At 35.3% G+C, this 19176-nt stretch overlaps 1 protein-coding gene across 1 annotated transcript in view; it reads left to right on the forward strand.

The window, feature by feature from the left end:
* LOC110371181 (cell adhesion molecule Dscam2) overlaps window positions 1–19176 on the forward strand; it is a 120921-nt gene that overhangs the window by 18871 nt on the left and 82874 nt on the right. The window contains 1 exon segment of the mRNA XM_064041208.1: window positions 3529–3587. Within this exon segment, the coding sequence (XP_063897278.1) occupies window positions 3536–3587 (52 nt within the window). The 5' untranslated portion in view covers window positions 3529–3535.

Below are 19176 nucleotides of genomic sequence, written 5' to 3' on the forward strand. Positions count from 1 at the left end.
CGTCTGTCCGTCTGTCCGTCTGTCACAGCCGATTTACTCGGAAACTATAAGTACTACAGTGATGAAATTTGATGGGAATATGTGTTGTATGAACCGCTACAAAAATATGACACTAAATAGTAAAAAAAAGAATTGGGGGTGGGGCCCCCCATACATGTAACTGAGGGATGAAATTTTTTTTTTCGATGTACATACCCGTGTGGGGTATCAATGGAAAGGTCTTTTAAAATGATATAAAGTTTTCTAAAAAACATTTTTCTTAAAGTGAACGGTTTTTGAGATATCAGCTCTCAAAGTCGTAAAAAGTATGTCCCCCCCCTCTATTTTTATAACTACGGGGTATAAAATTCTAAAAAAAATAGAGGTGATGCATGCTAATTAACTCTTTCAACGATTTTTGGTTTGATCAAAGTATCTCTTATAGTTTTTGAGATAGGTTGATTTAACTGTAATTTACGGAACCCTTCGTGCACGAGTCCGACTCGCACTTGGCCGGTTTTTTTTGTATTGATCTAGCTGGTTTTAGGATTCCGGATTGGTGAAGATTTGTTTTGATATATTTTTAACCGACTTCTAAAACGAACGAGGTTTTCATGCTTATGACTTTATCTTAATTTCTGATAACATCTGCTTTCGGAGTTTTGACTGGCAACATAATTATCTACTTTTGTTTATTCTTCATTTTTTTTTAATATTATCCTTTTCTGTAATTTGAACAACTTTGGTAGTCAGAAGCCAGTAAGTCAACAACCAGTCTTACCAAGTTGTATCGGGTTGCCCAGGTAACTAGCTTGAGGAGGTCAGATAGGCAGTTTCTTCATGTAGGTACAATAGTGATAATCAGATGCATGTGAGTATTTTTAACACGCTTATATTTGGCTTCACTTGTAACTATGTATGTAAGAAAATCCTGGTATCCTAATTTGACCCACTTCCCGGCCTTCGATTAGGATGAAATTTTGCACACGCTCTGAGTTTGATGACAATACATGATTAGCTAAGAAACGTTGCAAAAAGCGTGTTTTTTTAATAACAAAGTTTTCCCTTCACATATTACTATGATATACCTCATCATCCTCCGAGCCTTATTCCTAACTATGTTGGGGTCGGCTTTCAGCCTAACCGGATGTAGCTTAGTACCAGTGCTTTATAAGGTCGACTGCCCTATCTGACCCCCACAACCCAGTTACCCGGGCAACCCAGTACCGCTTAGTTAGACTGGTGTCAGGCTTACAGGCTTCTGACTACCCGTAACGACTGCCAAGGATGTTCAATGACATTTATTAATAGCATGTACCTACTGCCTTAAAATAATCTTCCCACCATAATGGATATAATATATAAAAATATAGGTACAGGTTAATTGTTCATAAGCTATTAGTATTCGGCTCTTTGATCAGTGAACGGAGCGGATATTCGAAGTTAAATTTAGCTCCCTTTCCAACGGGGATATTTAATTAATAATTATTATTATTTTTTTCTTTTAGCTGAAGTATAAGGCTCTTGTGTTTATTAGTGTAATTTTTGGTTGATATAAGATAGGGAAAGTTTTTAGTTGAAGGAAAAATGAGAAGTCACTTGCTAAAAACTACGAATATCACGCACCTGTAAAAGTAGCCGTGATAAAGTAAATATGTATAGTCTACAGACATGTTTCATAAAAATCTGGTGGGCAATTAAAGCATGATTGAGGAACAAACATAAGAAATCACAAACTTTGTAATACATATTAGTAGGATATATTATTATAATATCAATTGCTAAACCTTTTCTCAGTTTGTCAGACAGAAACAAAATTATATTTAAAAAGTAGAAAGCATGCTTCATCAAAAATTGAAATATGTGTATAAATAAATAAAATATAAAAGATATAAGTTGTCGGGGGATTGATTTCTAATGGTATTTTTGAAATAAAATCTATGTTTTTTCAATAACCACTGACCAAATAGCCAGTAGTTAACAGAATTGAAATACAGTTAAATTATATTGGTTTGAAATAAAAGGTATTTAATTGTATCACGAAGTGGTTTGTGAAAGTTAATAATACTGTATTTAAATTACATTACATTTCAAAATGTTCAGAATTATTTACTACATAAAATGATCTCTTTTGTACGTTTTACTTTGATTATTATGTTATTTATTCATTTTACAAAAGATAGGTATTTATTATTGGAAAACCAATAACTATATTAAACGCGATATTATCGAAATATAAGACACGGATTTCACGGATAGCAACGGAGTCTGTGACACACGTAACATAGCTTATAAATTGATCTTAGAAAAAAAAAATAGGGGTTCAGTGTCATTTCTAAATAACAATCATCTATTCTCTTCTACATTTCTTGCTTTTCTTCTGGTGTTAATTATATTGCTGGAAAGTAACCTTGTACGCTTCTATCTATCAACATTCAAGACTGCCGCCGGAGATAAGGTATAGGGCTTTAGAATTGGCGAGATGATCTGGACGCGTAGAAACCTGATTGGTAGAAACATTTTCAGTATCGACAGCTGTGGATATGAAATGGGAAGGCCTTTGCCCGGCTGAGGGTCAGTCAGGAAAAAAACAACAAAAAGTCGACCCAGTGACCACGGTGTATACTGGAAACGAAGTCCTAAATTAAGACTATATAATTAGAAAAACATACTTAGTGTCCGTAAAAAAACTTGTATGCGTCAATTTAAACTGCATTTATAAAGCAAAAGGACCAAAATAAGCCAAATTAAATTCGAAATTTTAGCCTTTCCTAGAACAGTGTTGCGTGTAAGTAATTTGGTGCAAGCCAAAATACTGAAACCGCGATGCTCCACCAGCGAAGCTTGTACGAAACAAACTACGCTTTTCAAACGTTACTACACGCTATATTGCTTTGGTTTGCTAAAATACGAATGTATTATGTAAAACTATATATTTGATAATTGTTATGTTAGTGCCTAGTTTTTCTATTTTTCCTACAAATAATAGGTAATGTTCAAAAGTCACAGCATTTGTTAGTGACCGTTCTAAGCGGATCGCTCGAGACGTGTATACTTTCGCGTCACGTAACTTTGCAATTTTGAAGTCAGCCATATGGCACATCAGTAGACGCAGAACAGAAGTGTTTTCATCATATTATTGTGACTATTATGAAATCAATAGAAAAGCAAACTTCTGACTATTTAGTATGAATATATTCATACTAAATAGTCAGAAAATAGCGTAAGTAAGTAAGCGTATGGAGTAAAATGGCTAACTTCAGAATTGCATAGTTATGTGGTGATACCTGTAGCTATTACTTGAGTCACTGTTCTGGTACTGTTACAGCATTTTTATCGTCCCACTGCTGGGCTGCGGCCTCCTCTCACACGGAGAAGGATTGAGCATCAATAACCACGCTTGCTCAATGCTGGTTGTTGATTTCAGACTTTATAGTCCAGGTTTCCTAAAGATGTTTTCTTTCACCTTTTTATCAGCCAATGGTGTCAAAAATATACTTAGAAAGTACATACAAACTTATTAAAATATAAATTTTCTGTTTGTTCCAGATATTCAATGAAGATGTATTTCACATGGATTTTGTTCGCCAGCGTTTTAATTAACTCCTGTAAGTAAGCTTTGATCATTGTTAATATTAACTTCGCTCAGAACATGTTTGTCGAAGTGTCCCTTATTTCTATTTCATTAGTTTTCGGATCGTCCAATATTTACTAAAGGGTTTGGTCCTTTAATACGGGGACCTTTTTTAATGTTTTTATTGAGGAACGCAAATATTTTTCTTATGTTTTTTTTTTTGATGATATATTGATAAGGTTAAGGGTGGATGTTTTTTATTAACATTAATATAGGGTTGTTGAACTACTAAAACTCCGATTTGAATTTACGTAAACTGAAGTTAGTATCTTCTTGAATTTCGATACAAAGACGCTATGTAACAATCACCATCTTTTGACTAGCCTTTCCCTACTCTATTGGGGTCGGCTTCCAGTCTCACCCGATGCAGCTGAGTACCAGTGATTTACTTGGAGCGATTGCCCACTGACCTTCTCAACCAACTACACACAATCACTTTCTGGCTATACCTATCTGTAATAATGATAGCCAAAGAACCACCATTTTCAACCAACACAATAAAAAAGAAAAAGCAATAAACAATAAAAAACAACTTACTTATCGAACAAAACAAACACGACCGTCAATGAAATTGTAACACGTAACACAAACTCATTTTCAAACGCATTCACAAAGTTTTTAAAACAATTGACGTTGCACCCGACACACGTCACCGAGTTGCATACAAACAGAATTTAAAACAATAGCGACCAATTGTTTTTATATTTTTTTACCATACACGAAGTAATCATGGACACGCTCAGTTAATCCATTCATTCACTAGCTCTTTCATTCACTCGTTCACTCTTTGATGCTGTAAAAATGTTGTAATGAGAACGAATTTTTTTGTTACACAGCGCTGAGTTACGAATTTTTGCAATGTTTGGGATTTGGGTGACCTTAAAAGGGTAGGGCTGGTACGTAAATATTTTATAGAGTTTTTGAATTTTGACGCAAAAGTACTCGTGATTAAGTGGGTTTTTCGCGCTTTTGTTTATCCAAATTGCATGATAAAGGGAATGATTTTAGCTTGTTTGTATCTTAAATGATGTTTTGGTAGGTTTTTACTGTTTAAGATTAGGTATGTTATATCATTCTTTGATAGACATAGATCTCTGTCTTTTGTCATTATTTTGTCAACGTATGAATTTTGGGTTAGATCTTCTTAGTAATCGAACTTGAATGATCAATAAACATCACAGGTACTTGTGAATTTGAAACCACTTTTACGAAACGCAAAATTTTGCTCATCAATAGTTAAGATGTGAGTGTATTCGGTTTTCAGTAGCCAACCCTAAGTTTCGAAGCTATATTAGAAGGTTACTGAAACTAGTAAAGTTGCTACTATTACATGTTTGAAAATGGACAGCACATCCAATTTCGTAAAGAAAAAGGTAAAAACTGTTTTTGGTAGTATTTATTTGAAATTATAATTTTGTTATTTAGTGTTATTCATATATTCACATATAATAAATTCAGATGGAGGAGTACGTAGTGAGAGTAGGTACATATTTGAGTCTTCATACTCGGAGATTACATAGGAGTATATGGGGGAACATAGGGAAGTATATTATGGAGTCCATGGAAAGTACATAGTACTACATAGGGAGAGTATACATAAAGCTACTATATAGCGGTAGTACACGAGACAGTGTATTGGGAGATATAGTATACAAGAGAGGACACAGGGAAAGTACATAAGCGACTACCTGCAAACGAGTTCCCTCTACGGCCTTTCCATAACTGACCAATTCATGCAGCTGTTACAAAGTCAAAAGTTATAATTACAAAGTCTTCAAATATCTCCAAGTTATTACAAAACAATACAAAGTAAACAGTAATAAATATGAATCTCTTATTACATTCGTTTCGAATTCGTCTGGTTATGAAGCAATACGCAGAAGATAATTGAGTCCCAACTCGATGGGATACAAATAATTCAGATTGGAGCCAGGAAAATGGCGGAAAAGAAAGAATCAGGACTTTATATCCATCAGTAAGTGTTTGTTAAGGCTTAATATTTTAAGCCTCTCAAAAGCTTATTCGACTGTTTTGTTGCTTAATGTAACATAATTCGTTGAGAAAAAAATCTATGGGAACGTATTAAAACTGCAAAATTTTTAAGTCATGGTCTAGGAACAATTAAATGTATTATTAATGACGTGGATTTAACGTTAAAAAAAAGATAAAATCGATGTGTTTTTTTTAAACCACAACCGAACTAAGAAAAAGTCTGAATACATCGTCTGAGCTTTTTAAAAAAACAATTATAATTGTTTCAAACAAGATAGATAAAAGCGCATGAAAAAATAGCTTTAAAAGACAAAGTTCTTTCGCTATAACTTGTACAATCAGATTCGATCTTCACCGAACCAATTTCCTTTTAAAATAAATACTGAATAATTTACATTCTGGAATACCAATCGCTGATTCAAAGTCCACACCCTTAAAGGAATTGAAATGTCAATTCTCGAACAAATTACTTTGGAATTTTAAAATAAGAATTGAACTCTTACATTGATTGCAAGACTCATTAATTCCATTCGTTCTTTTCATTCATTCATTCGTTCGTGCAATCTCTGTTAATTTAGTTCAGCTAATATTGTCTGTCTCTGCATAGTTTTTTTTTAAATTCTTCTTTTTTTCATAGATATTTTATATTGGAATTTTTGTATTCTATTCTTTTTTGCATTCACAGTAGAAATTATTTCAGTGTGTTGTTCAAGAGTTGTAAAGGGGAATTATGTATGAATTAAGGATTTAATTTTCACCTCGGATGGCACTATAAATTGTAGGTCCCGGCTGTCATTTGTACATCTTTGACAGTCTTTACAAAAGGTTTCAGTTTGCCCAGGTAACTGGGTTGTGGAGGTCAGACAGGCAGTCGCTTCTTGTATAACATTGGTTCTCAGCTGCCTGTGGTTAGACTGGAAGCCGACCCCAACATAATTGGGAAAAGGCTAGGCAGATGAGATAAAGCACTTAATTTAGAAATTCTCATTAGATGTTATTAGTTGACTATGTATTTAGTCCTTTCTTAGAATCAATATTAACTAACATATATGTTAGTGTACTGAGGTTACTGTCAACATTGGTTTACATGAGTTTCGGAGGCAGCTGTATTATGTAACTTTACGTATTAAAGACTTGTGTTATATGAGTTCTGAGTGAGGTTAGTAATTAATTTACCAAAGAAAATCAATGACTTTCATTATTTATAGAATTGATTGGTACATGGATGGACTATCTAAAACACAGAGTTTTTGCAAAACAAGCCGATTGATTCATTTGTAAATATTTGACTGTCAGAAAACAGATAGTCTAAAATTTAGTTCAATGAGTGCAGTTATCCTTTCATGTTTGTTTGGTGCAACCAAAGTCAATATAATTTGGCAACCTTGGCAGTAGTATCTACACTTAAGGTACATATCAGAATATTATATACGCTAATTATCCTATGTATATTTATGCCTCTGTCTGGGAATTATGTGGACACAGTCGCAGTCAAACTCTAGCACTTAAACTATTCTCATTGATTCTGTATATGTATTAATATACGCACTTAGCATATAGATGTGGTAAATACATAGGTACTTAAGTGCTACAGACACTATAACCACACATTAGCACACTAGAATCCGTCCACTTTGAGAAATAGCAATATTAAATATTCATATTTACTATGGCAATGCGTACTGTAGGTACAGTAATCGCATGATCTCTATGATAATGAGCGGTTTCTATATTAAAGCTGTGTTAGTTGATAGATTAGTAAAGTCAAAGTCAAATCATTGTATATAATTTGGGCCTTTACAAGCACTTATGAACGTAAAAATATAAATAAGCTGGATTCGAATAAGGTTAAGCTACAGCAAGCGAGGTGTGTAAATGGATGGGTGACCGTTTTGGGAGCAAGGCCAATTCGTGTCTGTATGTAGAAAGAAAAGTATTTTTTTTTTAATTGTAATTAATATTTCAGAGAACTATTTTCTAATACCCGGATAAAAGTAGCCTACCTTTATCCGTTTCCAAGTTTTCAAAATTCATAAAGACCAGGTGACCCGTTTTTTTAGTGAAACCGTAAAAAACAAACTCATTGTAACATTATTTGTCGTAAGCATTAAGTTGGTAAAAAATATAAAATAACCTGATAACAGTTCGTAATTGACAATCAACAAGATAAGTATACTTAAATGTTACGCGTACATCGTAATCACAATGTATTTAACCTACTGCGGAAAGAGGCTAATGTTTTATATTTTTACCTCAACAAAAACAATGACACGAAAACTAAGGTACGATTGGAAATATTATATACAGAATAACATCGCAAGAATTCGCCAAAGTTGTGTTATTAACGAAATGAAGTCTTGTCTTGCCTCAAGCAAGGATCTGTGGCCTATAATGGATACAATGATTTTTATGTATTGTATATTATATACGTACGTCGTACTATTTTTACATGGGTTTGATCCTTAGTCGAAGAGATACAAAAATAACAATTTTAAAGACAATAATTCTATGTGCATCTAATCTTTTTTACAAGATGGCGAGAAGTCTAAAATACCTATTATTTTGTGAATGTTGAAAATGACATTATTTTGCTATATAATTTAATTGAGTATTATAGATAAATTAATTTGTAAATTCAATAATATTTCAAGTGTTTTTGGTGATTATTAAAAAGTGCTATTTGTACCTAATATTGTTTAGAAATCAGCACTCTTAACTACGATTTGGCCCATATAGCCCTAATTAAATTAGAATTAGGAAAAATAAACCTATTACGACTCCAAGATAAATCAAAATACCACTTTCAACTAAATTCATCTTCATGACTGCGCTTTATATAACAAAAAGAATCTACATAATAAAAACAAAACACACTCCATTACAATAGATACTACATTAATAAATAATGTATTATTATTGTTTTTCTCCCAGAAACGTTAAAGCTGAAGATTACACACACACTACAAACTAAATAGTTGGCCAACAGTTGCCCCGTTGGTTGCCAATTTTTATTTTAAAGAAGGTCTTGATTCCCATCAAAGTTTCAATCGGTCTGATAGAATCATCGGCACGAATCTTGAGCTCTGCCCTTCACCTGCGCAGAAGTGATTTATTTATTAGCAAAGAACCGATCCCGAGTGACGGCTATGACGCGATGCGCTGTGCACTTCATACCACAAAAGGGACCCAATAAATTACTTCTGCGCAGGTGAAGGTCAGCGCTCAAGATTCGTGCCGATAATTATACCGGCTACATATCTCATCTTTAAAGTTGCGTACCGAGGACCATTCATCTTCATACTGATTTATGAGCTCAAACAAACTATCGGCCGACTAAAAGTTAGCAGTTTACTACTCAAAGTCATATTGGAATACAGTGGAGTTATAAGGAAATTATGCATGAGTATGTCTGGTTTCGAGCGAAGAAAGCAAACGGAATAAAGCCTGTAACGACGTGTATTTACATTTTTCTTCCGTAACTCGTTTCCTATATTATAATATTTTTATAAGTTCAACCTTTGTTTCCGATCGATTTTATGGGGTTTTACCTTTCTATGTATCTGTGTTTGAATCGTTAATGTGCCTCTTCTAGTGAAAGAAACGTCTTGAGGACACCTTTAAATTCTAAATTCGCTGATCTGCATTGAGCAAGCATGGTAATTAACGCTCAATCCTTCTCTGTATGAGAGGAGGCCTGTGTCTTGTAGCGGGGTATTTGGTTATCTAATTCTTCAGGGTCTAAGCCAATGACGGTTTTAATATAATTAGTTTTTACCTTCTCAAGCATTCTCTAAACGACTATTCCTTATAACCGCACTCAATAAATGCTCTCCACGGGTTATTGAAACAAATATTCTAGGCAATTCAAACAAGCCATATTTATTCCAAACACAGTATTGTTTTCTAGGTCCTTCTAGATAAGTTACAACAAGAAGTTCCGCATCGCTCAAACAAATATCGCCTCGTATTTTGTAAGTTATATAAGCTCTCTCTAGGTATTCATTTCTCAATCAAGCAAAACTTAGTTTATAATTTACTTACAGATACAAAATCTTTTATGTCTAAGCAATTTTGATCGTCATTTTAACTAAAAGTAAATACTATTCCCAAACGTCATTTCAGTGCTTTCAAAATGTCATTCCAAACTTTCACGCCCCATCAAAATAAGCGGCAATCAATGTGCTCATCAAACTAGAATTTGACAAATTCAATATAAAATCACGCCACAGTCTAACAAGTTAGCAACTAAGTTAACAGGACAAGCGGCGGTTGATCAATGTGTTTGTTTGTGTTTTGGTCAAACTGTGCTTCTAGAGCATTTTGATGATTTAAGTGGGGACAAGTATAGCGTCAAGTAACTTTGCTGTCCTGAAGTTAGTCTTGCAGAACTACACTAGAGTTATCTTCTGAATGCATTTTGACTGTGCACATTTACTAGCTAACTTTAGACTCATCATCATCCTCCGAGCCTTTCCCAATCATGTTGGGGTCGGCTTCCAGTCTAACCGGATTCAGCTGAGTACCAGTGCTTTACAAGAAGCGACTGCCTATCTGACCTCCTCAACCCAGTTACCTGGGCAACCTGATACCCCTTGGTTAGAGTGGTGTCAGACTTACTGGCTTCTGACTACCCGTAACGACTGCCAAGAATGTTCAATGACAGCCGTTAACGTGCCATCCGAAACACAGTCAATGACGTATAATAAATACTTAAGTTCTTTCCTGTGGTCATCATCATCTCAGCGTAGGAAGTCCACTGCTGAACATTAATTTCCAAAAGCGGTCGGTGTCCATCGCCTTCTCGTGACCTTTATCAGATCGTCTGAACATCTCGTTGGTAGCCATCCTACTTGAGCTTGTCATTCTAAATGAGACATTACACCGGTATGCAGCACTGTGATAGTCAAATGTTTCTTCTGGTCTAATCGCTCTAGCAAACAGTAACAAATTGCGTGCGAACATTTCTATAATGTCAGCGACCTTGCAGCTTTTGCACATGCTGGCAGTGGGCTCGCGTCTTTCTTCTTTTTTTGTTCGCGAACAAAATAGTATGCATGCTGTTGTAGGTACTTTTTGGTGTAATCTGGCATTTACGCTTACTTGCAATGGACAAATATTTGTATAGCCTACGGACAGTTTCGGGTTAAAACGTTTGTGCATTTTAGATCTGTGTTTGTAAACGTATCTGTGACAGGAGATACCAGTGTAGCGTTCAAGTACTAGATAATTTATTGTTCGCTAGTTAGTTATTTGCTGTTGTTTTACTCGCTTCTGGAGCAAAATTTTTGCAGGATAAGTCTTAGACATCGATCGCTTATTGCGTCCTAAGAATTTAGCTGAAAAAGTAAAAGGCAAAATTGACATTCTGATAGACAGACGGATCATTTTCTGGTATATTTTATTAGTGAGGTGATGCCTCAAGCATTTTGATATATTCCAGTATATTTTTAGCATCATCACCTGGATGTCGTAACTAATGTGAGTAAATATGTTTTCTTACCTTCAATTACCCCGTACTTCTCCATTAAGTTCCATATGTTATTTAATTAGTAAACAACATACCGGTACTTTTCCGTAACCCCTTAAATTTTCCATCGAACAGAAGCCCATTTTCCTATATAGGTATTTATAGAAGGTATACAAAGCACTCATGTTATGTTTTATCATTAAGAGTACCCGCACACATTGCAGACTAAAGAGTCGCCCGACAGTTGGCCTGATGGTAGAGAATATATGTATTTTTTATTGAAAAAATCATGACTAAATCCATATTTTCAGTCGGTTACCAGCCAAATACCTGATCGTTGTCACTTGCGTGTATCACTACCATACATTTCCATACCTATTTATGGGCCCAAACAATCTATCGGCCGACTAAAAGTTCACAGTATGCTCTAAAACATCACATATCAAATTATGGCCGTCAAAAACATACGCGGCGTCTCAAAACAATCACAAAGGCTTTCTATTTGACAAATTCAATATAAAACCACATCAAAGAGTAACAAACTTCCGAACTTTCTCGAAACAGTCTAATGAAGTGTTCCTGTAACTAGGTAATTACTATGAAGCGTACGTTTGGTACATATGTGTATGTATGTATGTATGTCTTTGTAGCGCAAATAGATTGTGACATTAGGTGGAAGAAGATTGGTTCATTTGTTTAAGAATGAATTGTTGCCTGTGGTTTTCCTCGCGCGTTGAAGGTTTTACTTCCCGTGCCTGGATATAAAGTAGCTGTCTTGAAGATTATTTTAATTATTTCAAACTGTTTGGCTCCCGCAACTCCTACTAGGTCCAGTTGCAAGCCAGCGTCAGGCACTCTGTTTCTGTCATAATGCTGATCTGGATCTATTTGGCTTAACTATATGTATATGCTACTGTGCATTTTTTTTTCTTTTTGTGTTTATTTTGTAGTTTAAATAATATTTCTTCTTTCTTTTTGGTCACTACCTATTCCATACTATATTTCGAAACTACAATACATACCTTTGCATTAACAAAGTTAGAACAGATAAGAATATTGTGCCTTAAACAAATAAAAAAGCAATCAGTAACTCAAACAAAAATTGGTCCTTTCATACGACGCTACGTTGGTAACCTTTAATTTGGTCCTTTCATACGAAGACAGATTAATCATTAATTTGGGCCTTTTAAGTCAGCTCTAATTGATCACTAATTGAAAGTACTGTCAACTTTTGCTAGAATATTTTTTTAAAGTGTCGTATTAAAACACCAATTAAGCGCATGGAAGGTAAATTATTATTTTATTTTATCGTGTGTATATGGTTTCAGGGTTCATATTTTTGCCGTAAAAATCAGCTCTGTACCGAAATCACTTCTTGGTATACTGTCATATGATATCGACGCAATTGATTGATTCTGGGAAACAGTAATTTACTACCTAGTGTATTCTGTTTTAAAATTAAATACGCATTATGAGATGGATATCATATAGTGTATTGTAAGTCAAAGGATTAATTGTACATTAACACAGTTAAATGAAATCATTCCCTATCGAGTCTCTCTGACTAAAAGCCACCATGTTCCTTCTTAGGCCCTTTATGTACGAGGGCCGCAGTAACTCTTTTTCAAACAATACTGCGGCCCCAGCTGGCCTTGGCCCTTGTCGGTTTCCAGTCCCAATCTCAATCACTAGTGTACCCGTGTTTTACAGCGACTGCCGATCCTAGCTTCCTAGCTATAACCTAGATACCCGGGCAACCTAATACCCTTTGGTAAGACTGGTTGTCATATTTTTTGCCTTATACCCGTAACGACACTGCCAAAGCTATTCAGATGACAGTTGGAACTTACCAATTTAAGGTAACTTTCGAAACAAACACATACACTTTTGGTACTGCATTTGTAAATCGATAAAAAATAATTTTGTACTTTAAGCTTGGTCACATAAGGTACTTTTTATCTGTGTATATTATGTACCATGTCTGTTTCGTAGGAACTTCTCACAGAATGCGGGTGTACTGTAAACAACCGCTTGAAGCTCGATAATGTCCCGTAGATTTCAAACTGTGGGCGTACTGCGAAAGGGTTGTTGAACTCTCTTCAACTTGATCCAGTTGTACGAAGAAAATATTGTCTTTGATAACAGTTCAAATATAAATAATAATGGTTCTCTTTACTTTTAAGTTAAATAAACCCATTTATTGTCCTGGAAGTTTCCCTACTTATCTTATAGGTAAATCAACGTGAAAATAATCCTGTGTGTATTTCACATCAAAACTACATTTTTAAACAAAACTTGGTAAACAGACTAGAAACTGAAAACAACATACCTTTTGTCTTGTTTGAAGTAGTTTGAGTTTTAAGACGCAGAAGCATATTTACCAGATTGTCTAGGTGATGAAAAGGTACGAATGCAGTGAAAAATACCAAAACAAGATTTCTTACAAAATCTACTCTACATATACTTACCATAGAAAAACCTTTCCTTATCTATGAAATCAATTGATTCCCATAATGAATCACTAAAAACTAAACCCAGAACCTCGAATACTCGTATCATGATGATTGCTCAACCCTCGAACGTCGGTGTTACGTGTGTAGTAACAGCAATTTGTGCGAAACATGGAGAACTAAATCACTAGCGGAGATGTCATAACGCAAAATATCTTAAGCAATTAGCGCGCCAAAATGCGGGTGCTCGGGGGACGAGAACAATTCCAGCTTTCTTTCGAACTAGCCTATTTAAAAAAAATAATCATCAATCAGGAAGATGCTGGATGCCGGTCGTCTCCAACAGGTATCTGTGACATTTAAGGGGGAGGCCTATGTTCAGCAGTGGACGTCCTAAGGCTGAGATGATCATGATGATTATGTATCGAGACCTATGACAGATCGGTCTTGATTTGACAAGGAACCCGAACGCCTCGTTAGTTCTCGTATGACCTGATCGCTTCTTAGTGCAGTTGACAGACCTGCCAGTATCGTAAATCTATATTCCTATGAAAATTACCCTTGAAACTGCACAATAGCGTCAAAACTTGAAAAAACAAATTTTGATCACGCACACCGTACTTACTTGACCTACAAGAAAGTGACTGACCTACCAGCCTGCCATCTCCAGTATCTTTCCTTCCTCAGTGGATTGAACCACGCTACGCGACGGTTGAGTAACAAAAGCCCTAACGAAGCTCACGCCATCTATAACAGAGTTCGCAAATTGTGAACGTGGTTACAGATTTATCTGCGGCACTGATGAGCTATTTTGCTCATTTTTGAAGCGTTATTTATCATTACTATATTATTTGACAAGGAACCCGAACGCCTCGTAAGTTCTTGTTTATTTCGATCACGACTAACATACGTTGCTTGACCTGCAAGAAAGCGCTTAACCTACCTTTTATCATCTCCGCTATCTTTCCTTCCTCCGTGGTGCAACATACCGTACGTTACTTGACCTACAAGAAGGCGACTGACCTACCTTACGACATCTCTACTTTCTTTCCTTTCTCCACGGCCTGCGACGGTTGAGTAACAAAAGCCCTAACGAAGCTCACGCCATCTATAACAGAGTTCGCAAATTGTGAACGTGGTTACAGATTTATCTGCGGCACTGATGAGCTATTTTGCTCATTTTTGAGGCGTAATTTGTCATGATTGTATTATGGTGGGACGTTTATTTTGGTGGTATCTTATATTTTTTGGTAGTTACATATGTGGTTCGACCCCAGCATAGTTGGGAAAAGGCTCGGAGGATGATGATGTGGTTCCAAATTGATGTCTGTGAAGGTTTGAACCTACCTACCGTATTTTTGACACACTTCCCAAAATGGAGATTTAGATATAGATGAGCTATTAAATATCTGATAAAATTTAGTTCAAGTGGAGAAATAAAAATAAAGATTTGTTTGAAATTATAATCTATGTGACCGTCTGATTTAATCTAACATTAGAACTTGCCAGTGGTTTTCCTCACTTCTCGTTGGACCTACTCCGGTCACCTGGATAAAAATGAAAAATAGCCTACCTATAACCTTCTTCGATAAATAAACATTTAAATATTAACCAACCAATAAAGTAAAATCAATACACAAGTAACGCCAATAGGATTAGCTTGTGTTATAATAAAATGAAGCCTATGACAGTTTGAAGTCTGTCCGACGTAAAAGCTCTGTATCAATCATGATTTAGTCAATTTCCGAGTATTTTAGCGAACAAAGCTTTGATATAATTCCTGAAATAATTAAGCCCTGACATTTAATACTGTTAAATCGTAATATTTTGGAGTTGAATTATTTGTAACTGGCTTCTGTCAGTGGTTCCACTCACTTCACGGAGAAACTACTTTCTTTACCCGCGTAAATAGTAGTCTGTATGTTATTCTGATGTACAGTTTATATTACTGCTGAGTTTCATCAAAATCTATTATGTAGTTCTTATATAGTGAGCTGTAGGTTTAATCACCTAACAAGGCTTAGTGTGACAGTTTTCTCAAATCCGCCTGATCCGTTTCTGACGTGGAATTATAACACGACTTTACGTGCCCTCCAAGGCACGGGGTGATTTCATGCTACTTTGTGAAAGTTTTCTAAATCCCACAGAGCGATTTCAGCCCGACCCGAGAATCGAATCTGAGTCGAGCTACGCGACTGGTAGGCTAGCATTCATACACAACAACTTTCGGGTGTGAAATGTAGTGAGTAAAATTTGAAAGTTCTATTTAGCACGTATAAATAACAACACCATTGATGTATGTGGTCAAACAACCCGCGGTTACAAAATGGATGGCTTATAACAAGACCCATTGAAGAGCTCGTTAAACAGTTTCTCAATAAGTAATAAATTGCTTTGTTGATGGCTGTTTCCTTCCTAGAAATCCGAAATAACAACAATGAAGGCTAACGATGCCGAAACTGTTTGCTTACGTGTTTGCTATTACAACTCTATACAGAAGTTTAGCTAAACATTTTGAAAGCTAAACTTGTGCAGAATTGTGCATTTTGGAGTTTGTGCTGGGGAGTAAGGACTAGGGATGTTTTTGCTTGTTTTTGTTAAAGAAAAGTGTTATTTGTTGGATTAGTCGTGTATATAAATCGATGAAGTTATGTAGTTTTACAGCCAATATTATGTACGTATTTGTTTTATTTTATTTTTATGATACTTTCTGTTAGCGTTCTAACGCCCCGAGTGTGCAATTTCGCGCAACCGACTAAAGATCTACCTGAGATTAGCGTGTTCTAACTAACTGCAGTTTTAAAAACTCTGTTAAATAAACCTCTTCAAAAAAGTGTGATCATTTAACATAATAACTATCTAGATATCGTAACTTGTTGTTGTCTTAGTTCGTAATATTCATATCATTTAGTATACCTATATACTTAATATACCTATACATATATTCAATATTGACAATTCATTTTAATAGCGTACTTCAAACTACCCGTACAAGCCCTTCAATGAAATGTCAACTACGTTTGTAGTGTTAGTCAATATTACAATTTCAGTACTACATACATAAAGCAGCTATGTTGAATGTGATACGGAGAACGAAATAACTAGCAGAGATGTCATAACGCATCTCTTAAGAAATGCGGGTGTTCGGGGGACGAGTAATGTTTCTGGCTACGAATCCATACGTGGAGCCCTCCCATTTTTTAAACCAATTCACCAATTAATCAAGACAAATCTTTGACAACTTCTCAAGGAATCCCAACGCCTCGTAGTTCTAGTAACTGGTCAAAGTCGAAATAGTTTATTGGAAGTAGGCTAGTATATAAGTCTACTACACTTTTACGTCAATAATTACAAAGTGCAACACCCCCAAAAACACTCCTTTGACGATAGTTTTGATTACGCCTACCGTACGTATGTGACCTACAAGAAGGCCCCTGACCTGCCCTATAGCATCTCCTCTGGTCATTTTATTCTCCATGAAATACGACTATTACGTAACAACTACAACCGACACTTCGACTGGACCGTGTTATACGTTACTCAGAAATGTTTGTAGAATTTTGTATGAAAAGACCATTTACAGAGTTAGATTCGTTTCTTGAAATTTAACTTGGATAATCTACGCTAGTCAGAATCAATTTGGATCAAGAACTAAATTGTTACAGCTTACTAAAGTATTTACAGTGAATTGTATTGTAATATCGGGGTAGCTTTCACACGCAGTCGGTTTACCTCGAAGTAAGATATTGATTAGCTTGTGTTATGGGTGTTTACATAATTGGTAATCTACATTATACAGAATTATTATAGCTATAAGTAAATATGTAACGTTGTACCCGTATCACAGCCGACTCACTCATCACACAAATGCTTGTATCTGTCTTGCCCAATTTGGTACACATAAGATCTTAAGAAAAACAATTGACAAACAACTGTTCTTAACTTAAACTTTAAACAAACAAAACACAAAAATCTTTCGAAACTGGAATCCAATTATTCCAGTATAACCTAAATCAAAATAAAACAAATAAATTGCAAAAGAAGAACTACATACATATAATGAAGAGCAACACACACATACACACACAGAGAGAGATATACACACACGTACAAGAAAAATATATCAGAGATCGTGTCGAATTTCCTGCAGCTAACTCGATATTGTGAACACAATATAGGTCTAATGAACGGAGCAGTAACTAGCCGTATTCAGGCGAAACTGCGTTATATCTGCTCTATACAAGTGTAGTTTAGTTCACCTTTCATACTACATAGTTCTAGTTTAGAGTTTATCTAAACTAAAACTTATGAACGGTGACTCAAGAATTGAGTAAGTTTTTAACATAATTCCAAAAAAATCTCAATTTTTATGATTGCATTTTTTTTCGTTTCGCTAGATTGGTAACTATTTACGGTGGTTTTCTATGACCTGTATACCCGTGATTTGAGCGGTCAAAACGACTATTTATATGCACTGCTACTTAAAAGAGTACTGCCTCACAGCAAACATACTTTTAAAAACATAATTTATTAACGTTTAAAATAAAATAAAAAAAAACAAGTAGTAAAAGTAATTGTGATTAATTTAATTTATTTTTAATGTTGATTTTTGGTAGCCATCTTGTCATGACGAGTTTCTTCGTGTTTCGGAAGGTACATTAAATTGGTGGGTGTCGGCTGTCATTTGAAAATCTATGGCAGTCTTTAAGGATAGTCAGAAGCCAGAATATTAGTCTGGGTTGAAGGGGGTCAGACATGCAGCTGCTCAAATGTAATCCAGTGGTACTCAGTTCTATCTTGTTACAACTGGAAGCCGACATAGTCTGGAAAAAAGCCAGGCAGGATGTATACCTAAGCTGTTTGTAAATTAGATAAAACTTCTGCAAACAAAGTCGAATGAGATTTAAATACTATTTAATTCATCAACAACAAGGCTAAAACAAGAAAAAGTAAAGTAAGTTACTCCCAATATTATTCTTAAACTCCCGAGCGAGAACAAATTTTAGTTCATAAGTAAACCAAGTTTTAAGGGAACCCTTTTAAATCCTCTTTGGATTCCGGCCTGTATACAAAACGAGTAAGGAGTTTGTATACATCTTCGTTTGTTTTATACATGGAGAACAAAATGACTGGCGGAGATGTCATAACGCAAAATCTCCTAAAAAATGCGGGTGTTCGGGAGACGAGGAATGTTACTACCTCTGCCCTTGCATGTCTTGTACTGAACTTATCAATTATTTTCGAAATAAAATCACCAATCAATCAAGACCAATCTTTGACAGATTGATTTTGGTTGGTGGAAGGAACCCGAACGTCTCAATATTGTAGTTCTAGTAACATCACCCCTAGCGTACGTTGCTTGACCTACAGAACATGAATTTCTCGTTAATTGACTCGTAAATGATTATTTTAGCTATTCCTATAATACGTATTTGGCCTAGAAGACTTGACCTACCTTTCTCATGGCTGGCCTACAAGAAGTTCTGACCTACTTAATGGCATCTCCGCTATTTTCCTTCCTCTGTGGTTATATAAATAAAAACTTTTTAGAACGTAAACATTTTGAAGTTTAGGAATGCGGGCCGCAGTTGGTAAGATTATGATAACACGACAAGGCTGGATGAGTTGTAGCCTTTGCATATTTTCTGTCTCGG

This window comes from Helicoverpa armigera, chromosome 24 (genome assembly GCF_030705265.1).
Source record: "Helicoverpa armigera isolate CAAS_96S chromosome 24, ASM3070526v1, whole genome shotgun sequence".
NCBI lineage: Eukaryota > Metazoa > Arthropoda > Insecta > Lepidoptera > Noctuidae > Helicoverpa > Helicoverpa armigera.